Source organism: Chroicocephalus ridibundus, chromosome 4 (genome assembly GCF_963924245.1).
Source record: "Chroicocephalus ridibundus chromosome 4, bChrRid1.1, whole genome shotgun sequence".
Classification (NCBI taxonomy): Eukaryota; Metazoa; Chordata; class Aves; order Charadriiformes; family Laridae; genus Chroicocephalus; species Chroicocephalus ridibundus.
This window is the reverse complement of record NC_086287.1, coordinates 43,997,458-44,020,539: the sequence shown is the minus strand read 5'-3', so window position 1 is coordinate 44,020,539 and position 23,082 is coordinate 43,997,458. Positions and strand designations below refer to the sequence as shown.

Here is a 23,082-nt window from a genome sequence, read left to right as displayed (position 1 = left end):
TCAGACCGGGACGCCCGGAGGAGAACCCTACTGATGTAAAAGCAGGGCTATTTGTTATAAACTGCCCTATTTGCTCACCCAGCCCTCACACCCCGGCGCATGCGCACAACCTCTCCCCGGCGCCATGTTGGGTGTACCAGCCCCTGCCCGGGGGCGCCGGGGGCATCTGCTTTCCCCCGCCATGTTGCGTGTGGCGGGCGGCGCCGCCGCTGGGCGGTGCTGGCTCCCGCTTCCGGGGGGCGGGCGGTGAGGCGCTGGCGGGTCGTCGCTCGGCAGCGGGCGCGGCGGGAGATGGGCTCTTAAAGGGGCGGCTCGGCTCAGTGGTGGCTCGGCTCGGCTCCGCTCCGTTCCGGTGGGCTGTGAAGGAGTGACGGCGTTGCCGGTAGGTGTGCGGCGGCTGGGCCTCTTCGCGCTCCGGGCGGGGCATCTGGCTGGGGGATCCGGTCTGTGGGCGCCTCCCTGCCGCGTAGCGCCCCGGGCGGGGCGGGCTCGGCTCCGCACCGCGGGGGCCCAGCGGGGTCGCCCTGCCTCGGCTCCGGGTTAGTCGGCGGCCGGGTGCTGGTCCCGAGAGGGCCCTCCGAGTCCCCGTCGCAGCCGCGGGCCGCGCCCGTCCCCTGGTGTGCCGGGAGGCCTCCCCCGGCCCTCCCCTGCGGGGGGCGTCCAGGTGTTTTGTGCTTGCCCCTCCTGTGCTTGCGTGACGTCCTGCTGCCTTTAGACTAACCGGTGAGATGCTGCTCTGATACATAGTAAGCAATAAACGTCAAAAGTAAGCTGTGCTTTCGTGCTTCTCTTAATCGTACATCTCGATGCCCTTGGCACTTCTGGGAAGCTAACGAAGAGACAGCTTTATTTATCACTTTTTTTTTTCCTTTTTCGCTTTCGTTTTTGTTTCACACAGTGAAGGCTATCAAATCAACACATGTGACTTGACAACCTGAGCAAATGAGCTAAAGAAACTTTGGAAATTTCTTTGTGCAATATCTCTAGCTATTTACCTTCCTCTTTTTCACTCTCTTAAAAAGGGTAGTAGATGCTTAGTGTTCAGAACTAAGCAGCTGGGTGTTGCTTTACTTCTCCTTCATAAACAAACCTCATTCTGTGCTGCAGAGGGAACAGCTACGTAGGAAGGTGTTCAGGGACAAAGGAAAAGCCTCCTGTGATGTCAATTGCTTGATTCATTGACTTGAGTAATTAATTGCTTACTGACAGTCGAGTAACCAGTTGTGTGCCTGGCCTCCCCTGCTCTGCAGTCTTTGAGGTAGCTTTTTATATAGCACAGTTTGTGTCACTAAAAGAAATGGAATTTGTTACAGTCTGTATGTGGGTCTAGGGTTGGCTGTTCATTTGTGTTGGCCAGTAACTAATTTAGAGGAGGTATCACGAGGCTTTTCCAGGGACAAAAATGAATTGTTGAGACAAGTATAGGACTGAACGCACTGCACAGAGGAGGTGGCATTACTAGCGCCTATTCTTTGCGCTATCGTCTCTGTGCAGTGTGTTCAGGAAGCTGATAAGAGAAAGCAGGAAGCATGCAGAGTAGTGTCTTGTTCTTGGGTCCTGGCCTCTTCTCCCAGGGTCACAGATGCTTTATTCATTTATCTTGTAGGCATAATAATATGGAGGAGTACATTCTGGTGCTGATACCTTGTACCACCCTGCACTAGCTGGGCTGAATTTCAGCTAGCAAGTAGGATAACTGTTTGTGTTAAGGAAGGGTTTTAAAAAAAACAACTTCTACATTAGTGATAAGAATTTGAAAGAACAAAAAAACCCCCAACACTTGATACAAAGCCATCTAATTGGTAAACTGTCTAATTTTTAATCTTTTCAAGAATGCACAGAAATTTCATAATTAACATTCACATTTTTCTAAGAACATTGTTTCATAAATTTTTCCATCTTTTGTGGAAGGCAACAGCTTGCTTTACAAGAGAAGGAACTGAGAGTACATCCATCCATGATCACCTGAGGCTATACCAATTTGCTGATGGGTAAAAGCATAGCTCATGAGATACTGCCTTTCAGTCAGTTGCTGCAACAGTTGTGTCATCTCCTAGTTCCTACCTTTGTGGTAAGATTACCCAAAAGGAAGCATAGGCTGCATTTCTCCATCATACCTTTAGATGTATTGGTTAGTAGCTATTATTTCTTCCTTGGTATGTATATGAAACATCCAAGGAAAGAACTAGTGAACTGGGAATTGTAGGATTTTAAGGTTTAATCCTTTGGTTATTCTTACTACTGGTTTATGTTAAAAGGATAAAGTACAAGTATCTCTTTCTGATTTATCTGAAAGGAAGAGGTAGTCAAATATAGTTACTTGAAATAGAAGGGGTAGGATTCTGTCATATTATGGCTTTCTAAAAATTAGTAACTCGGACATACATGTATGAAAGTTTTCCATGCAACTCTGCTGTGTTTAGTTCCTGACTGCCAAAAACTTTCACTAGGTTTTTAAGAGGAAAGGAATATGAAGATGTAAGCATGGGGTCTTGCTAGAACACTTTGTAGAAGTTATGTGGCTTTCATTCACAGCTTGGAAATAGCTCTTTTGAGAGAGAAAAAGAAATTATTCTAGAAGGCAGGCTTAATAAACCTTACAGTTTTGGCATTAAACAAATAATCTTACACCAACTTCCAGCTCTCACAGCTATTGTCTTCCATTGCTAAAAGTATTATGCTGGCTTCTTCTCTCACTTTACTTCCTACTTGCAAGGAAATTGTGGACCTCTTGCTTATTCTCCATTATGGAAACAGGCACCGAGGCACAGCCTGCAGTGTGGTGTTGATGTTATCAAAATATCTTTAACAGAAAAAAAGAAATGTTTGTGCTTAACTTTTAATTTAGAGCTATCAGTGAAAGAGGAAGAAAATCACGTGATATTGATTAGATGCATAACTTGACAGAGAAGGGATTATGTTCAAATAGAGGACCTCCAGATGGTGAGGAATTAATTTATGATATTTAGCAAACGTGTGACAAATTTCTGAAAGGCATTCAATCTGTCAGAGGCACAAAACTGCATGTCAGCCAGAGATGCTGGACAAAAACCTTATGATCGTTCAAGGTGGGTTTGTGAAGGTGCAAGCAATCAGAACAACTTATTGGTCTGGTGCAAGTAGATCTGTCTGGTTGAAGTATACTTGTCACTTTTGACAGCCTCTTCTGCCCACAGTCCTTCCAAGATACGGACTGTGTAAGTGTAGTTGAGCAAGCACTTCATTAGACCTTGTGGTGCCCTGCAGTTGGTTTAAATTTACTAAGATCAGTAAGATGGAAAATTCCTATGGGTTTTGAGTGCTTTGGATAGCACGGCTTGAATATGCCATAACTGTCATAGAACAAGGAAGTAAAATTTTTTTTCTCTAGAGCTAATAAGCCTTAGAATTGTTTCTCAGCTACTGCTGAAAAGCATATTCAAACAGCATGTAAATTGTCTACTGTAGCTTTATTACCTTGGAAGTGTCTTACATTATTGTGATTGAAAAACCCTTGAAAAGACTGTAAACCTCACTGTTGTAATGGCTTTTGAAACTTGTTTACATTGGAAACTGAGTGTTGGCATAAATAGCTGGCATCCAGTTTACAAGTAATTCTGAATGAAAAAGAAGACAATTGTAAGAAAAACCCGTGGTTGTGCAGAGGAGTATCTTAGACCAATGACAGAGACAAGAAAGAAAGATTTCATGTTAATTTTTTACTGTGTGCTCTTGCAAGATGGGTTGCAAAGATAACTATGCTGTAGCTGGCAGCATAAAACAGTACTTTGGTCTTGAGGCTCTGTCCATTCAAATGCTTTATTTTTTCCCCTGAAGATTTTTAATGCACCTATTGTCAGGGAATCCCAGCCAGAGAGCTGCTGTTGGATAAAACGATGCTGTCTTAGCTTCCTGATCCCAAGCAGATAGTTTAAACTTGGAGACTTATACATGCAGATAGTAGGCCACTGCTCCTACTGCACTCAGTCTTATGAAAGTTATGTCTTGGCAGGCATTAGCTCTCAAATCAGTAATTGGGGTTGGGGTAGAGCTCTGATTAAATAATTCTGACTGATCCACCTGAACTGTGGTAGTGTGAGCAGTGCTTCCCCCAAACAAAAACTTGCCCTCACAGGATCACCCTATTGCTAATATAGACACAGCCATCGCTTGTACCGATCTGTGTCACCTTCAGTTTTTTCAAAACAAAGAACCTAGTGAAATGTGTCAGGTGCTATATGGGATAGCAAATTAAGCTCTCTAAACCAATGATGCTTTGAAAGGGTCTGGCACTGTCAGCCCAAAACTGCCTGTAGTGTCCTTCAGAGACACCTTGAGGTTTTAAACAGTTCTGCAAGATCACCTGTGCTGTGTCTTTTCCTCAGCCTTCTCCAACCTAACAATTTCACACAGGAGAGTGAAATGAAGGTTTTTCAGGGGTTTTGGAGCCATGGCTAAATGCATAGTAAGTGGGGAGAAAAGTCTGTGCAGACACAAATTTATTTCCCTTATCTCATCGTTCCTTTTGTCCAAGGGATAGAAGTAACTTAGATCTAATCTATCCCCAAGTGGTTTGGACAGTAATATCCTAATTTTAATATGCATTATAATGGTGAGCTTATAGGATGGCTTAGCACAATATGAATAGTCTTGTGAAGAGATAACATTGTATCTAAAGCTTGTGGTCAGAATTGGAATTTCAAAGAACTTCTTATGCGCCCACAATATCCACAGTAAAACATGGCAGAAAAGACAAATTCTTATGATTTGCAGGCCCTGCACTTATTTCCTTGCTGCTCTTGTTTCTTGATGAATTCTTGTTTTTATAAGACAGTGATAGTTAAGATGATGAATATGTTGTAGTCGTCTTAGTTTCCTAGTAGAAAAGTTTCATGAGGCCTGTTACTTCAAGAAAGTGTATTTTTGTAGCAAGCTTAGTTCTGCATAGTCTGTAGGTGCCAGGTTTTCCTGGGTAGAGGGGTTAAAGGTTCCAGGTTTTCAAGGGGTAGAGGTGGGTTGTGCTAAATGGGTTTAACTTTAATCCTTGCAGTCTGGTAACTAAGTAAATACTGCAGAGTACTTTTTGATAACAAAAGGTAAATACAGCTGATGTTACATCCTTCTTTAAAGGAGTTCTACTTTGTATTTAGGTACATTAGTTTCTTTAAAACTTAACACTCTAGAGAGAGAATAAACTAAAATGGCAGAATATTGTTGCAATATCATTATGAAGTCTCTTTGTAGGCTGTCTTTTTTTTCATTGGTTACTTTGTGGCTAGGATTTTTAAAATGATAGGAAGGAAAGCAAAGAAAATGGGCATTGAGCATTGATATTAAAATAAATGCTTGCCTTAGCAAATATTACACTATAATAAAAATACGTACCAGGAATACTTTAGCCACATCATGTATTTTCTGCCTGAATATCTTGTCTTTATTGAGGAATCTTAATGTCTTGAATATAAAAGTCATCTTGTTATATACCATTAACTTAAAAGCTGGATACCTCAGTGGGTGGTTTATGATTCCTAGGCAGAAAGACAGAGGAATGAGTAGCTCTTCTTTCTGTATGTACAGTGTGTTCTGTTGGAATATCCGAGCTATTATTTCAATACAAACGGCCTCATCTTGGGTGTTCTAACTCCTTCAGAGATCTTGCAGTACAGGGACCTGCTATGTTCCAGCGTTTGCAGTTAGACATGCTGCTATCAAGCATGTATTTCCATCTTTGGAAACAGGCTTTTTTTGAAATGTTTGATTTCTTCTCAGTTACTCCTGTGTGCTTTTTTTGGATGTTACAAAATGCTGTGTGGTGAGAAGTCTCTTTGTTACTGCCTAGGGAATATCTCTTTCTATTCTTCCTTCCTCTGCAGAGTTACTGTGCAGGTTGTGTGTGTGTTTACAAAAGCAGTGCTGGCCAACTGAGTTGTACAAATTAACCAGAATAAAACTATGGCTTTGTGGAGTTGGATGCATCAGTTTGTGATATTCAGCTTTAAACAGACGTTATAATCAAACCAATTCAAAGAGCGTCCTTTCTTAAGCCTGTCTTAAGAAGGAAATGGTATCTTGTTTCATGTAGCTCTAATGGCTGAAAAGTGAAGGTGGGTAAGCTTGCTGGGAAGTCTAGAGGGGGGAAGAAGAAGGGATCTGTCACTGTTTGCGGTGACATAAGACCTCAAGAAATGATCAGAAAAGACCAGCAAGTAGCTGTACCCTGTTATCCATAGTAAAGGATTGTCAGAACACTTGTCTCTTAACTAAGTGTTCTGAGTGGTTTTATTTAGCTTCCTCCCACATAGCTCAGTTATCCTGGCAGTTGTAAATTGGACATATGAACTGTCACTTTAGATTATGTTTTCATCTCGCAAGAGGCAAAACACTACAAGTGTCCAAATATGAGCATCAGAAGATAAGCACGTGCATGCCTCAGCTCTGAGGAATTCTGGAAGTAACTATTTTGCTCTGTATTGTGGAAATCTGTTATGTAGAAGGGTTGGTTTTCCTTCCTATCTTGCAACTGGATTTCTTCAGTGTTAGGTCAATTCATAAACAGTTTCAAGACCAAATACAACTGATTTAGGGGGAAAGTGGGAGGAATGCTGTGGATTTCCATAGAACTTCTTCCTGTCTGGCAGTGAACTTGTTCAGGAAGCTGTGAGCAAGCTAGGGGAAGGCAAAGCTTGTCTGTCAGCTCTTAGAACTGGTAGATTTGGTGGCAAGTGCTTGTTTTTTTGTTTTGTTTTTTTTTTTTCCAAGCTGTTGTCTGGTGTCAAATGCAACTGCAGACACCTTCTAGTTTTAGTGTGTTACTAGTAACTTATGTCAAATAATGAATTGCTAGTTCCTTAGTGAGCTAACGTAAATAAGACAAAGGTGGAGGGGGGAATAGTTTGGTAGCTGACAGTATGTGAAGGAGCTACTTTATGTAATTGCTGTGTCTCTTCATGTAAGTACTATCAGATTTCAACATGGCATTATCTTTCTTAGGACTTTATTAATATCGTAGTTGTCAGCCCAGGGTGAATTCAGTATAGAGTACGCGAGCTTCAGTCCTGAAGTTAATTCGTAACTGTCAGCTTCCAGTAATATGTTACCTTCCAAACTGTACCACCAAGAATAACTAGCTTGGGAGTCAGAAGTGATGACTGTTGTCTCCTTCCTTCTTTTTCAGCCTCACTGCTGGTTTGTTTTTCAATGGCTTCTCCATGAACTTGTGGCTCTAGTAGCACAGGACAACATTCTGGCAGTATTGAATGAAACACAAAACTCAGTATCTGGCCTGATAAAGTATACCTTCTTTCTTCTGATTTTGGGTGCTTTCTTCATGTGAAAGTAGCAGTATAATGTATTTGCAAACATCTGTTCAAAGATGAGAATCTTATTACCCACTAAAGACTTATTTTGTAAACAAATCATTCTTATGCATGCTTGAGAATATTATTGTCGTTGCCCTTGCCTCAAAAGCAGAGAATCTGATGTCGTAGTGTGTAGTGTTGGCTGCAGCATGGCTCTTGGGTAACTCAAAGACAGCTTCTGAGCTAGGGCTACATCATGTGGCCAGCAGTTGTGCTTATGCTGGTGTGTGAACTCCTGGGCAGGCTGAGCCCACAGCTGCAAAAGGAAGCAGGACACCGGGGCTCCTGAAAAAGAAATCTCCAGGTCGCTCTGGGAATACAGCTGTATTTCCGGCCCTGTTATACAATTACAGATGGATTCTTGGGAAGCACTTGTATTCATAGGGTGGGGATATGATATCCCTTTTGCTGTCCAAGATGAGACCTGTGTGTTATGGCTCCAAGCTGCAGAAGTACCTGACTGCATGGCACCCAAAGTAGAGAAAGGCTGGCCAAACCTGCAACAACTACAGTAATCCAGATATTGCTTGTTCAGTGCAACTATAAAATTGAAATTTCATCATGTTTCTCAATATTAAGAAGATGCGAGGTCTTTACCCAAAGAACTAGCTTCATGTAAGTTTTCCTGTGCTTAATCTAATTCAGTGAAAATAGGTCCTTTCCTCCCTGTCCCTGCTTTAATGGTCCTTAGCTGTGCAAAGCAGCTTGAAGGATGTTCCCAAGTTCAAGGTTGGGACTCAGCGGCCCTAAATAAACTTCACCAAAGGAGCTTAAACCTGTTAATGAAAAGATAAGTCACTGATTATGTAGTGAAACTGGACTGCTGAAAACTGAACTATTAGAGCTATTGGAGGCCTTGTGTGAGAGAGTTTTTGCTATCACTTTAAAAAAAAAAATAGACAAACTTGTGTTGACACTACTTAGAAAAAAACTCCTAGAGTCATAGTCTTAGGCTGGGGAGGTATGTCAGGTGCTAAAGACCAGACTTGCTGAAGTCTCTAAATTCTGAAGTACTTCAGCTGCAAAGGTGTCTTGATTTCAATTTGCTCTCAGAGGTATGCATACTTTGTGCAGAGAGCTGTAAACAGCAACCATTCTTTAGCTAACAGCTGAGTGAATCTGCATGAATTTACCCTTGTAGGAGCAGTTACTAATGCAGTGAGTTACCTCACGGTCTTCTAAAACATTGATCTTGAAGGGGAAGAATGGAACAGAGTTCTGTTAGTCAAGCAGGGTGTTGGAGTGATCTCAACGGATAATGCAAACTTAATTTGGAAGCTACCCATGTGAAAGGACAAGGATTAATCTAAAGTTAAGGGGAAAATTCATTTAAAAAAATCCTCTTATTGTTAAATTCTTTATAGCCTGGGAGCTCTGTTTTCCCATTGCTAGGAGTGCCAGCTTTATTAACATTCCTCCAACAAAAATACAGATTCTTAGCTCTAAAAAGCCTCGCTCTGATAAGACTGTATTTATTGATGGGCTTGCTTTTTCTTCTTGTCACTTCAGGCGAAAATATATCTCCTGTTTATAGCAAAAGTTAAATCATGGTGTGTTGGGGCTTCAGTTCTGAGAATCTTGAGCCTATCCTTGTTATGCGAAAGGTAGATTTGAAAACCTTTGCTAGAGTTGCAGACATACAACTTGAAACTTTTGCAGATCCTTTTGCGTTTGAGGGATTCATCATATGTAAGAACTATTTCTGGAGTATTACTGGAATCATTTTGGGTGGTGCTTGATCTGTGAAAGTGTTTCCCCTTCTTCTGACTGTCTGTTGAAATCCCTCAAAGGGAAGGGGAAGAACACTTAAAGCTTACTCTAGTAACTTAAATGCCTTAATGAATTTCTTTCTGGATTACTGGGTAAACCAACACGCTTTTTCAATGTGGAGAAGCTTTTTATTTTAAGACTTCATTTCCTGATTTTTACCTTAACTAACAATAGATAGAATTTTCCAAAAATGCTTAGGAAGCCAAGCCTTGGAAAGGAAACTATTTCACGTACTGATTGTTCTGCATTTCTCTAACTCCTGAGTTATGTTGTACCAGATGAATAATTTTTTTAGTGCCTTCTAGTCCTAACCAGCTGTTGTATTAAGCAGAATGTATAGGCTTTCATTCTTTGAACTGTCGTCTAGTTTCTGATTCATACTGAGTATCTCTTGTTACAGGGGGAAGATTCTCTTTAACGTGATTACTTACAATTAATAGTTCCTCATCATGGCTGAACTATCACCTGAAGAAATTCAGCTGAGGGCCAACCAGGTCACTGATGAGGTAAATATTACAGGAAGCCATCTGGGATTACAGTACTTACCTGCCAAGATTACAATATCTTTTAAAAATAAAGACAGTCTAGGGTAGTGATTCTGCAAGGGTATGGCTTCATACTCTCACTTTACTTGGTAAATACTGGACCAAAGACTACTCTTAAAATTAAGACTGAACTTAAACTTCTAAATTGTAAAGCCACTGACTTGACTGACTACTGATCACCCACTCCTGATTATTGAGACAATGCAGGCTGGGTATCTACATTACTCTTAATTGTGTTGACTTCTTCTATTTAACTAGAATTCATTTGAATATCTTTTCTTTTATAATGACTTTCCAATGTGATAAACAAAGTACTAGCAAGTACTAAAACCCAAGGATTTACCAGCTGCTGAAAAAAAACTCTAGTATGCTGCCGCTATGACTGTGTTGTAGCATGTATTATGTACAGACAGGTTGATGAACCTTTGTATACTGGTTGCCTTACTGCAATGAACTGGTAAAGACTTTCAAACACTGATATATGTTGTTAACTCTCATTTTAAAATTCTCTTTCTAGTCTTTGGAAAGCACAAGGAGGATTCTTGGCTTGGCCATTGAGGTAAGGAAAAGCTTTTGAATTCCCTGGGGATTTAAGTATAAGCAGCATCATGTTAACTATCACAAAGTGACCTTAATCACTTTTTTGTCTTTTTTAATATTAGAAGTTGCTAGTTTAATTCAGTAATAGAGATGGAATGACTTAAACACGATGTTTTTCATATTATGTAAAGTCAGAAGGATCAATGTACTTTCTACCTGTTTTCCTCTTAAGCAAAATGGCCTAATCTCCAAATGCTACAGATCAGTTAAACAGTCTTCTGTGCTGGTCAGTTATGGTTTTGTTTGTTGCATCACTTGCTCCTCATAATATCTTCCGGTTTGTCTTTTAGCTCACTTTGGCTGTGAACAGTGTGAAAATGTCTTGCTTTGAGGAGGAGGGCAGGGCTCAGTTGGGTGGGGTAGTAGAGGGTAGGGCTACTTTTGGTTCTGAACAAAAGCAGTTCTACATACACCTTCTTACAATCTATTCATCAGTTTTAAAGATAGTGAAGTATGACAATGAAACTTAACACCCTTGTACATGACTTAAAATAAATACTCTGTATTCCAACCAAGTGTATCTAGGTGAAGTTGTGTGAGGAATCTGTTCCTCTGCACTGTTATGGTTTGCATGCCCCATTGTAGAAGTGACTAAAAGTTTACTTTTGGTGCTGTAATCTCAAAAAATATAGAGCATCCTGTTGATAGGGAGTAAGATAAGGTGGCTGTTAGTCAGCTCCGGTAGACTTAAAGCTTACCTCATTCAGCAAGACAATTTTGCTAGTACTTGGCTATGACATAGACAAATGGGAATCCAGAGACTAAGCAGTAATGCCTTTCAAAGCTGATGCCCAGACTTTTAGTGGTGAAGACTTGAGACAACTTATTGTCAGTGTGAGAACACTAAAAAAAATAATCCAATGAATAAGGACCCTAAAGTGCTTGGTCACTCCTGCTTTAGGGCCTGTACTCACTGTCCAGATGGTAGCAGGCTGCTGTGGAACTGAAGATGCTGCTGTTACCAGTGAGGCATTTGAATCACCGTAGCCTAATGAATACCTTTCAAACACATGTTAAGAACGTGTAATGAACCAACATAATTTCTCTTGATATCATAGTTTGATGATTCATAGAAGCTAAAATAACTCCTAGCATAGACAGTTCTATAGTAAAGTGTGGGTACAACTTGTGTGCTAGTTTCAGGGCTTTGAGCCAGCAGAGTACTGTACTGTGCTATATACCTCACTGATGACTCTTTTGCTTGGTTCTAAAACTAGGGATGGGCTATTCTCTTCCTGATCTCTTCTGCTGAATTCTCAAGAATGGTTTTGCAGGTTTTGTTTTGCTTTCTTTTACTTCAGCTTCCAGGACTAAAGGCCTTGTCAGCCCTATTGAAGGGTGTAGGAATAAAGAATAAACTAAATACTACTTTTCAAAACAAGGCACAGCTAGGTTTAATTTTTTAGCTTGACATTGTCATATTTCAGTTTGAGTATTACAATAAACTTTATCATCTTGTTGTAATGTGTAAAGGAAAAAAAAAAGCACCAAAAACCAAACCCGCACACCACCAAAAAACCCACTAATTGAGATAGGTTAACAGGTGAGATTATTATTAGCCTAACATAGGATCTAATTTGAAACTTAGCATAGCTTTACTACAGAAGTTATTCCTAACACAGTGTTTTAATATGAACTTGGTTGGCTTATCAAATCTACTATAGAAGCCTTCTGATCTTGCACTGATGTATTGAAATCTGGTTTTATATCTGCAAATAAATTTATTTCTGCAGTCCCAGGATGTTGGCATCAAAACTATCACTATGCTGGATGAACAGGGAGGTGAGTTCTTCCTTCTTCCTCTCTAACATTCAAAATCAATTTTATGACTAAGAAAAAGGATTATCATGCAAGAGTTGTTGCTGAAACTAAAGGCTTATTAAAGACTACTTGTGTGAAAATGAGATCTGCTAATTGGTTATTCCCATGTGTTTGTGGTATTTAAAAGAGTTTTTAAAGTAGCTGAGAGACCATGGTAGTTAAAATTTAATACAGCTTTGCTACAGAAGCTGTTCCTTTCCACCAGGAAAGGTGGAATTTCTGCATTTGTTCTGAAAGCAGCAACAGAAATGTTGCTGTAAGGATAGGGAAAATATTTTTAATGTAGTAAACAACTGTATCACTGAATATACTTCCTAAAAATAAAAAAAAATCCCAGAAGGCAGGAAAGAAAATAGGCATTAGTCTTGGTAAAGATAGAACTGAAACTTGTAAGTTCCTGCTTGAAAGAAACGTTAATATCCTACCCCTGCCTTCGCCCAATCTGTGTTTATTCAGGTTTCTTGTTTCTCTTCTAGAACAACTAAATCGCATAGAAGAAGGCATGGACCAGATAAATAAGGATATGAGAGAAGCTGAGAAGACGCTGACAGAGCTCAACAAATGTTGTGGGCTCTGTGTCTGTCCTTGTAACAGGTCAGTTAAACTGGTACTTGAGTCTGAAGTTCTAGAATACTCCCAATAGCTACTGTACTGGGAGAAGGTCTCTAATAAAAGAGCCAATTAAAAAACGAAGAATCTCTGGGAAAGTTGACTGCTTTGGTTTGTAGAGCTGCACCCTTCTAAAATTGTATGAGACTAGCAAAAGCTTAATTGCATCTAACCGTATATTGGGCCCCTTTCACTGTAAATGTAGCTGCTGTATGACATCCTGCACAATTGTGCCGTAATCTCCTTAAAGCTTATATTTAGTAGAATACTATTAATGTCCATACAGATGAGACCAAATTGGAGTGCAAATAGCTATATGTAAGTGCATGTCTGTTAGAAATTCGACTGCAAAAATCACTTTTTTACAGAAGTACTTATGTACTAAACTAAAAGCAAGAAAACTTCTGTTTTGGAGAAGGAAGGTAATACTCGTTCTCTAGGTATTTAAAAAATTTTCATGCTTTAGGGAGGAAGAGAGTAGGAGAACAGACATTGTTGTTAAAGCTTTAATCTCTCACTAGTGACAACATAAATTCTTGCAGACCTGCTTCACAGTACCTTTATAACATCAGTGTTATGGCTACCATATCCAAGTCAGTTAAGAGTAATGTAGTCTTTTGTATGGCACTTGGTTTGTACTTTTAAACACCTAAACAATGATCAGGAATCAGTATTGTAAGGAAAACAATATTTATTTTTTGGATGTGTGCTAGCTTTATCTTTAAGCAGCAAAGTATCCAATTGATTTGGGTGAATTGGATGTAATCATAGTTCTTCCAAGTGAAGGAGAAATAAGTTATTTTAAGAGTGGGACCACTGAAGTGAATGGTGTGTGTGTGTGTTCGTCTTTTAGCTCTTTAGCATGAGCAAAATAACTTTACCATTCAACTGAGAGGTAGCAGAAATTTAGGTAAAAATTCCTTGGTGTAGCTGAGTCTGCTTATCCAACAGAATAATACTTTGAGGATCACTTAGGATAGATATGAATGTGGCTTCTAAGGCTAAAAGTCTTAGACCTTTAGTATCTTGAAAAGGCAGTTATTTCTGTCCTGACCTCTGGATAGGTGTGCTTACTGGTTTATTAGTTTTATTAAGATGATGGACTTTGAGCATTTTGACACACTCAGTCTTTGTTTTCTGTAGTTTTCTTATTTCACTGAAGCTAAGCAGCTTATTGACACTAAGCAGGCTCAGAATTTGTGAACTCTTTTGGAACTCCAAATACACAGGTAACAATAAAAGAAATAATGAGTTGTATAGAAAAATGGGTAGTAATGTGCAGAAAAATCTACTAGATAGAGGGCAATGAAGAAGAAGAAACTGTGAATTCTTTTCATATATCTACTGGTACATCAATTTTTCTGACAGTTATTTGCCACCCAGTTAACTCCAAAACTTCATTTTTTGCATAAAGCTAAATCAGAACACTTTCTGAAATAAACATTGCTTTTCTCATTTCTCCTAGGCTTTGATTATTTATAAAAGCTTTGTGAAAACACAAAATACTGGCAGTGCTCTAATATAATCTATATACTAATAACAATTTATGTGCTTGCTGGTCTTTACCATTCTTTATTCTCCATTCTCTCCTAACACTGACTCTTGCTTTCTAAAAATGAAGACTAAGATGAGAAGCTGTATTCACTTAACTGCTGAAAGTGGATTTTAGGACAAGGTCAGTCTTACTAGTGCTGATGTACGTTTAACAAGCTGTCTGAAGTGATGCTTCTGTTGGATTTGTGCTTGCATGTGCATGATGTCTGCATGCAGGTCTCCTTGTGACTGTGATGTGTTGTAATACTGATGTGAATGGGAGATGTCAATTACTGTAGAGTGTAATAGTTGTGGAAATGAACAACTGCTTGAGCCCTTGCTGGTTTTACAGGCTACATAAATTGCCTTACTCTTACTGAAATGAAACATGAGAAAAGTGAACATATTTGAAAAACATGAATTTGAAAAACAGCTGTTAAAAAAACAGGTGGTGAGAAGCTTTGTTCTTAACTGTGCTTAGTTTGAGCAACAATTCTGTTTCTAGCTGTCTACTTACATAGTACATACTTACATACATCTACAAGATATGTAAGTAGTTTTCAGGCCACTTGTTTTTGTTGAATAAATTCCTCACAGTTACCTCTGGCACCTTAGATTCTGCTAATCCAGAAACATACAAGCTCTCCTGCTGTTGTGGCTTTGGTGTGAATGAGATTAAAACATAATGCTTGATCTAGTTGCTGTAAACCTAAAGAGATCTCTTAAGTCTGGGCATCCACAAGGAGCTAGAATTGAGTAGTTTAGGTTTCCTGAGGGTTCTGCTGGGTGCAGCAGTTCCATTCTGAACTGAGAAGTTACTCCATTTCTTCCCCTTTTTGTATTCATAGTAGATTACTTTTCATAGGATCTATCTGACCTATGAAATACAGCTTCCGGTTTTGATTACATAAATGCCTTAAGAATGAGAATATATATTCATTACAGCTAATCTCACATCTCTTCAAATGTGAAACATCTGGGCTACTGAAAGGCACTATAGATATAGAAATTGATTACCTTGTAATTGTAAAGTTAGTTCTACTGAAAGATATTACAGATTTCCCTTCACAGGCTTTTAAAGAAGCAGAAAAGTGTCAGTGGAGTCTGGATTATCTAGCTTAAACCTGAAAATGCCAGCAAACAAGGGGAACGTGAAACTATTCTTGTCAAAATATGTTCTTTAGCATTCATGAGAACTGACCCCAATTTAGATCAGTTATTTTTCTGTTATATTTTCTTCCCCTCTTGCTTTTGTGGGTCTGGGATTCTTGAGATTGCTTCATGTCAGTGTGCTTTCTTTAATGTTTTTCTCTTCTGAATTATGTGGTATAAGTGTAATGGTAAGTTGATGTGTCACTTTAATGGATCTAATGCATTTGAATTGCAGAATGAAGGAGCTATTTAAACGTGATTACTGTTATTTCATAATCAAAATTAACCTGAGAAACATTAACTTTAAAAAGAAAGACATGGCGACAGAAAATGTTTGAGAAATAAAACAGTAAAGATCAATGGTTTTCTTGTGTGCTGTAGCTGTTTGTATTTGAGGGAGTTTTTTTCCTTCATCCCTATTTCTTTCCTGAACAGTAACTAATCCTGACTCTAGACTAACTCCTGTTGTAAGTGCAACTTTATCTTATGACAGTGGAAGCTTCCTGTTACTGTCATAAGCTTCTCCTCTTCTGGTAAAGTATATTACTTTAGGGAAACTTCTGTGCTTGTATAAAAGCTTAAGACCAAATTAATCACTGTCCCTAGAGTAACTCAGTTATGTTTGGACTATCCTGATACAAGAAATGGTATTATATAGAAAAGGCTTTGTCTATAGAAAAACTAATCTCTTTCAGGCACAAGACAAATGTTTCTTAAAAATCTAGATTAATACAGAACTTGAGCCAGGAACCCATATTTCTGATGTAGCAGTTCAGATTTCTTATTTTTACGGAGTAGGACGAAGAACTTTGAGGCTAGCAAGGCATACAGAGCAACCTGGGGAGATGGCACAGAGAACTCAGCAGATCATGTGATATCCATGCAGCCAAGAAGTATAAATCAGCAGCAGCCTCAGACTTCTGGAGGACCAAGTGGCGGATATATTACAAGGTTTGCTTCTTCATATTTCTTGATTTCAAACGGAGAAATCCTAAATTAGCAGTTGTCAACTTCTTCCAGATGCATTTTAAGTGAAGTTGCTAAACAGATAAGTTTTTTACTACTGCTTGAAGGAATTGCTACTGCTTGGAGAGGAGAGGGTGGACACCTACACTTTCAGTACTGTAGGGTTCATCTTGTACTTTTTCTTAGAGGTGGTATTACATTCTATTTCTGGATGTGAGGACTACAGAGCTTAGTGCTTTGTTACTGTGGTGACTGTTAAAAATATCAGGACTTTTATTGTCATAAAGTATATTTGAGACAAATGTGTCTTAAAATAATAGCTACCAGAGGAAGTTTAGATTCCAATAATGTAATAGCATTTAACTTGGCATCTTTTTTTGGTGGGCCATTTGCTTGGGGAGTTTTAAAAGGGGGGAACTAGGCTTGAATACATTGCCTGTCAGATAACTGTGCAACAAACTATTTCTATTAAAGTAAATTCAGGGTAGGGAAAAGCAAGTTCTTGATTCTTGGAAACATTGTTCTAATTATTTGAACAGGATAACAAATGATGCCAGAGAAGATGAAATGGATGAAAATCTTGCTCAAGTGGGAAACATTCTTGGGAATTTGAAAAACATGGCTTTGGATATGGGCAATGAGATTGATGCCCAGAATAAACAAATAGATCGGATAAATGTAAAGGTAAGTGTCAAAGGTGTTCTCTGCCTTCAGCTTAGAGGTTTTTACTGAGAAATTAAAAGGAATGGGCTCACTGTCCTATCTACCTGTATTTGCAGTAAATATGCATTAAGATTATACCATCCTCTAGGCTGCAGTGATTTGAACAAGAGATATATCTTGGTGTTTGGGTATGTAGTTGAAAATGTAGTTGAAATGTAGTTGAAAAGTGTCAGGAAACCTAAAACTACAGCACAGGACACTGCTTACTCTGAAAACAACTAAATTTGACTGGATCAAAAGGACAAACATTTACTGGAGGTATAACTGGGGAATTGTTGCTCGTTGGGAATCTTGTATGTGGTAGGGAATAGGTATCTTTAACAATAGAAAGACTCCTCTGGAATTATTAAAAAGTTACTATAATCATTGAACATAAAATAAAACACAGGTAATTCGTTGACCGAATTCTTGTGGACTGGTTAACATTGGGTCTGGGGAGACTTTGGAATAATAGGTTTTGTAGATGCACAGGACATGGTCTGCCCTCATCTGCACAGGAAGTTATTCATCACCAATAAGATCTTTATTATATTTTTTTAAATTTTATTGATTTAAAGATTAACTTCTTAAAACAGATGAAGCATATATAAATATGCTTGGGGGAGATTCTTTTGGAGGGCAATTTATGAGGATGTTAGTCATATTTTGAAATCCCCATATTCTGAAATGAATAGAAGTTTTTATGGGCATGCTGTTAAGAAAGGGAATGAAAGCTTTTATGAATAGTGTATATTAAAGATTTTAAAAAGCAGAAGTGAAAACCACTTGCTGTAAAACTATAGAATTAACACAAAATGGGGAGTTAGATGTCACTGAAATGCCCAATAGGATTAAAAGCAAGAGGAACATAACTTTCTCAAATATACAGAGCTAGTCTGATGTAAATGCTGGTTGTACCTATGTCGGCATCTCAATTTTGTCTGGTAATTTAGGGGTTGTGCTATTAATATGGCCAATCAACATGATTTTATGAAGGATGCCTTAATGGTCTTTCACTGTTCTGAAACTGCAGATATGAGGTGATTATAGAGTAAAAGAAATCAAACATTTTAAAGAACACTAGAAAACTTAATTGGAGTTTAAAATGAGGTGTGAAATACTTACAGTTTATACATGGACTGAAAACTGCCTGGTCAAATTAACTGCAAGTGAGAATTAGTGCTTTTAGCAGTAGTGTTTCTGGTAGTTTCAAGCACCTGTTTTGGCCTGACGCTCTTTCATTTTAGTGGTCTGAATAAATCTTGCTGATCAAGTCTTACTAGCTACTAAAATATGATGTAAACAAGTTAAAATTGCTTTACAAAACAGAAATAAAAATGAAAGTGCACCTCCTGTCTTTGAAACTGGCAGCTTGTCTCAGGATATTTAAATTAATCCTTTTCTTCTGATAACTGTTTTTAAATCTCATGAACAAACAGTGTGGAAACCAAATCAGAATGTTGAGGGTAAATCTCCAAAGGACAGTATCATATAAAGAAACAAAGAGCAATATTAAGCTTAACTTCAGAATAGAGTTGATGCTTTTATTTTTATTTCTTTAAAAAATAAAAATTCCAACTCACCTGAGAAATATATAGGCTTGACTTTGGTAGCCTGCAGTGTTATGCAGGACTCCTGGTCTGAATAAACCCCACATAAAAGCTGATGTTACCGCCTTTTTCTTAGAAGATCTAGTAGCTAGATCAATGAGTTCCTAAAGTGTTGTTAACAGGTTCGATTCTCACTTTTCTATAGTAGAATCCTGCCCCTCTCCAACCCTTGACCGGAAGGGAAGAACAGGAGGGAAGGGCTTGAACTGGCAATGTCCTCTTCCCAGCCTGTTGCAGCGTGAAGGTGTGAAATGGCTAATAGTTAGCACAGGTAGAGCTTCTCAGGAATTCCACTCCTCATGGTGAGGGCAGAGGCCAGGTTTATGCTTGTTACCCCTCTGCTCATTCCCTGCTGCAGGCTGGATAATCAGGGAATTATTTCGAAGCTCCTTATCATACCTTTCAGTAAAACTGTATTTTGATATTTGTTCAGTCTAGATGCTGTGGCTGACTTTTGATGCTTTGTAACAGTAAAACAATTATAAAGTGTTTTTTCTTACCAATACCATACTACTAGGACACTGGGAGGGGGTGTGGATGAAAACCAAGGATCTGCACTAAGCAAAATAATTCTGACTTTGCCCATAGGTCACTTCCAGTTTTGACTGTTACTTCTAGTCCATAGCAACAAAGCTGCTCTGTAGAGGTCCTTAAGATGTCTAAGCACTTGGAGAAAGGGAATTTTTATCCCCTTGTTCTGTTAATATTCTTCCTGACTTGCTGAGGCAAGCTGCTGTATGTTTTGGGGGTCAGCTAGAGACTAAAAACTATTTCTCCTGATTCTGGTTCTGCCAAAATTGACAGCATATGCTGGCTGGGGGGTGGATGGGAGGGCGGGAATTCTCCCAGCTTATAAAAGTTGCTCCCCTTCTGTCTACCACAATGATAACCACTTGCAATTCAGAATTTCATTTCAGTTTGAATTTTTAAATTCTTTTGCATGAAGTCTGCGAATGACCTATGAATTTCTCTTTCAGGCTGATACAAACAGGGAACGCATTGAGCAAGCCAACATCAGAGCCAAGAAACTAATTGACAATTAAAGCCTGCTGTCATTGTTCAATGACACTGTCTCTCCAGCTGCAAGCCACCGTGTTCATGGATCTGTGAAACTTCTCCTATTCTGAAATAAGAGGGGCTGGGAAAAATGAAGCATTACCCTTTCTATAGGGATTAATTTTCTTTTATTTTTTTTATTGTTTCATGTAAATGTGGCCTTGACTCCAAGAAAGCAGCCAACATAACTTCTTCCCACTCATCTGCCTTCACTTTCTTTAAATTGCTCAGGGCTAAAAGTGTTATGGCTTTGAGAATCTTCTTGCATGTTTTATTTCCCCTCCCAGTCTCTTTTTTTTTTTTAATCTGCATGCAAAATACAGTCCTTTTATTGAAGTTGAACAAGCAGGGTAACCTGAATTCACAGTTGTGGGAAGTTGGAGAGGGCACTTTGCACTGTTTGAAATACCTCATAAGTTGAGTGTCTTCACTAAAATAGGGACTTGGTGAATATTGTCTGACTTTTATCTCTAGCAGGCTAACCATAGTGTTACAATTCAAACCACATGATTGGTTTAGGGTTCCGTTTGAGGATTACAGAATTGTAGAGGCCCACTACTTACTACTTGTGGGTTGAGGGCTTTAAAACACTTCCTAACCACGTGAACTTTAAAGGTAACTGGAGGGATATACAGGTTTCCATTTCTTTACTGTAAATTGACATCAGTTTGGAGGCCATGACTAGGAAATCATGCTGCGTTGTTCTGATAATATGTTGTTTGTATATATACCTGATCTAAACCCCATGCACATGTGAGTAGAAGAACATAAAATTATCTCCCTAAAGTATTTATTTGATGGAAAATTTTATGCCCCTCATCTAAAAGTTAACTTTAAGTGTTTTAATTATGCATCTTAACTGGAAGAAACTGAATAGAAAAGCATGCAGCTTTTCTGCATCCCATGTCAGATTCTATTTTGGCCAGTTTTCACTGGAGTTCAGTTCATGCCTTTCTCCAGTGCAAAATAATGCCAGAGATCTGGTGCAGAGTTTGCTGTCAGCAGTGACTTTGGGGGAGCTTCTTAAACCTACTGAAAACAGAGAAAAGCTTATTATGAAACTTCTTCATGACAAGTCTGGAGGAAGCAGTATCTATTTGAGAACTGTATGCTAGTGCTAAATAAACGTTCTAAATAGATTCCTGACTGGTTTATTATTGCAGACTTTGGACTGTAATGTTAGAAATATTACATGTCTAAGTTGCTTGCAACTAAAGGGTTCCTGTTCTGTTGCAGAACAGAGGAGTTTCTGACTGTCTGAGATAAAGCTCTCTTCCTACGAAGAAGAAAAGCATTTTGGTTTTACTGTAATATAATTGGATTTATTTGCAGCATTTTCTTGAAATTTTTTTTGGCAAGTAAATTGCAAGCAACCTGTATAATTTTAACTCCACCCAGCAATATATTATGTGTATTTCAAAGGTGAAGAAAATGCTTGAACTAATCTGTGATACTCAACACCGGATGACAAAAATCTTCAAACCAAATCGATTGGAGGAATAATTAAAACTGATAGCATTATGGGGTGGTTTTTTGGAAGGACAGTCCACAAGTATCCTTAATAATGAATCCCAGGGCTAGAGAGATGACACTAATCTGCACAAATGTAAGACAAACGGTCTTTAGTGTTCTGTTTTCTTTTTAGTAGAAATACAACCAGTATTACTGGTATATTCTCAGTTCGCTTCCAGGACAACTTGATATTTAAAGGAAAAAAAAAAAACCAAAACAAACAAAAAAAAAAACAACAAAGCACAAAAAATAACACCTGACCAAAGGATGAAGCTGCTGCGTGTAATAAATAGGCCAGTGGTTTTATGTGAATATGGTAGAGTAATTTTTAGGGGACTGGATACTTCAGAGGGCTCTATCTGGCTTCCAGTAATTGTTGGAAAGCTAATGAATTTTAAACGCTCATTATCTGCCCCACTAGTAAATCAAGATTACGTGATTGAAAACACAAGTAGCAAAGAAGTACTTTTAAGAATATTGCATAGTAATTCTAACAACCACTTCCATGGGAAAGCCTAAGGGATTTGTATGGGTTTTTTCTTCCCCTTATTACAAACTTCAGGTTAACTGAAGGAATATTTGCTGCTGGTTGTGAAAGCAAAGTATATGTTATTTAATTATGATTGTCTCCTGGAACAGAAGATTAAAGTGGTTACCTTATTCTGCTTACAATAGTGCAACCTGCTCTGTAGCATCTGGACATTCCAAACACTGGAATGGTTTTCTCCCTTGCCATTACAAGTCTGTGTTCTTGACTTCCCTGAGCTCTAACAACAAATTAGCATGTTGGCTGAGAGAATCTGCAATTGGTATATCGGAATTGCAATATTGCAATGAGTACCACACAAGGAAATACTTTCTGAGACTCTAAGCTTGAGTATTAGCAGAGTATCAATACTATCTTCTGATGCAGCAAGAGCCAAATCCGTGAGGGAGTTGGTGCCTTTATGTTAGCGAACAACACAGTCTGCTTCTTGGATTGTCTTACTGTTGTCTATAGAATAGATGCTTCATTTCCATATCTATGGGATGGAATCAACACTTGTACATCTTTGTATTTCTGAATGCTATTAAGAATGAAGGTTTACAGTTTCTGCTTTTGATTGTTAAACTATATATTGTGCACAAAAATACATACTTTTGTAACTGAACGTGTTTTAAAACTATTTTTCTCTTAGAAATGTCTTTGTTTAGTTTCCTGTCCTTGAAAAACTTGGCAGAACTAGTTGCTACTCTGCAACTAGGAAGTTTCCCGTCTATTTTTATTTCACAGAAATCCTAATGCTAACAAAGGAATGGGTGTGGTTGGGAAGAAAGGGATATTGTGATTTATTTTTTTTTTAACACTTTGGTTTTCATCCCTGCATAATCAACATCACCTAACTTCAAACTATGAAATGTATCCATCTTTTCTTTGAAAGACTGTGATTTGATGCGGCACTATACCTCAGGATGATAAAGGAACTAAGTAACATAACTTAAACTTTCCAGTCAAATATCGGTAACAGATGCCTAGCAAATACTAGTCCAGTAGGTGAAATCTAATGATTCAGTCTACAGCCAATGTAATTTCACTTGCAAGGCAATTTAAATTGTATTTTCTCTGATGTTTGAACCTCAGATTCCCAGAACGTTCTTAGTGGGGAGGAGGTGGAGGGGAAATACAGACTTGTGTTCACTTGCAGCGGTTTTCAGCTGCAAGAGAATAGCATATCTGGGAACGGCTTGGAGGAAGTACTTCTCATATAGTATACTTCTACCAGTAACTAAGGGAAAAAAAGTAGGGACAGCCTGCATATGTAACTATATGTATCTGCATCATTTTTAAATATTCTGATCTACCTTCTCTTCTTAAACATCTTTGTTGAA

At 38.6% G+C, this 23,082-nt stretch overlaps 1 protein-coding gene across 2 annotated transcripts; it reads left to right on the top strand.

Annotated features, from left to right (window-relative positions):
- The first annotated feature begins 239 nt into the window (after positions 1–239).
- On the top strand, positions 240–22,364 carry SNAP23 (synaptosome associated protein 23). Of its 2 annotated transcripts, none has more exons than XM_063331553.1 (8): positions 240–382; positions 9,508–9,613; positions 10,170–10,211; positions 11,986–12,034; positions 12,550–12,667; positions 16,166–16,318; positions 16,873–17,017; positions 19,623–22,364. In XM_063331553.1, the coding sequence occupies exons 2-8, from the start codon at positions 9,557–9,559 to the stop codon at positions 19,686–19,688; spliced, it is 630 nt and encodes a 209-aa protein (XP_063187623.1). In that variant the 5' UTR covers positions 240–382; positions 9,508–9,556; the 3' UTR covers positions 19,689–22,364. The 2 variants fall into 2 exon arrangements, with proteins under 2 accessions (XP_063187623.1, XP_063187624.1); XM_063331554.1 differs by lacking the exon at positions 240–382 and adding an exon at positions 585–723.
- The last annotated feature ends 718 nt before the right edge of the window (positions 22,365–23,082 follow it).

What these genes read in the sequence shown, in the direction of transcription:
- SNAP23 (XM_063331553.1), top strand. Translation starts at nt 9,557, where the DNA reads ATGGCTGAACTATCACCTGAAGAAATTCAGCTGAGGGCCAACCAGGTC. An exon ending in TATGCTGGATGAACAGGGAG is followed by an intron (nt 12,035 to 12,549) that starts GTGAGTTCTTCC and finishes TTTCTCTTCTAG; the next exon opens with AACAACTAAATCGCATAGAA. An exon ending in TAGATCGGATAAATGTAAAG is followed by an intron (nt 17,018 to 19,622) that starts GTAAGTGTCAAA and finishes TTTCTCTTTCAG; the next exon opens with GCTGATACAAACAGGGAACG.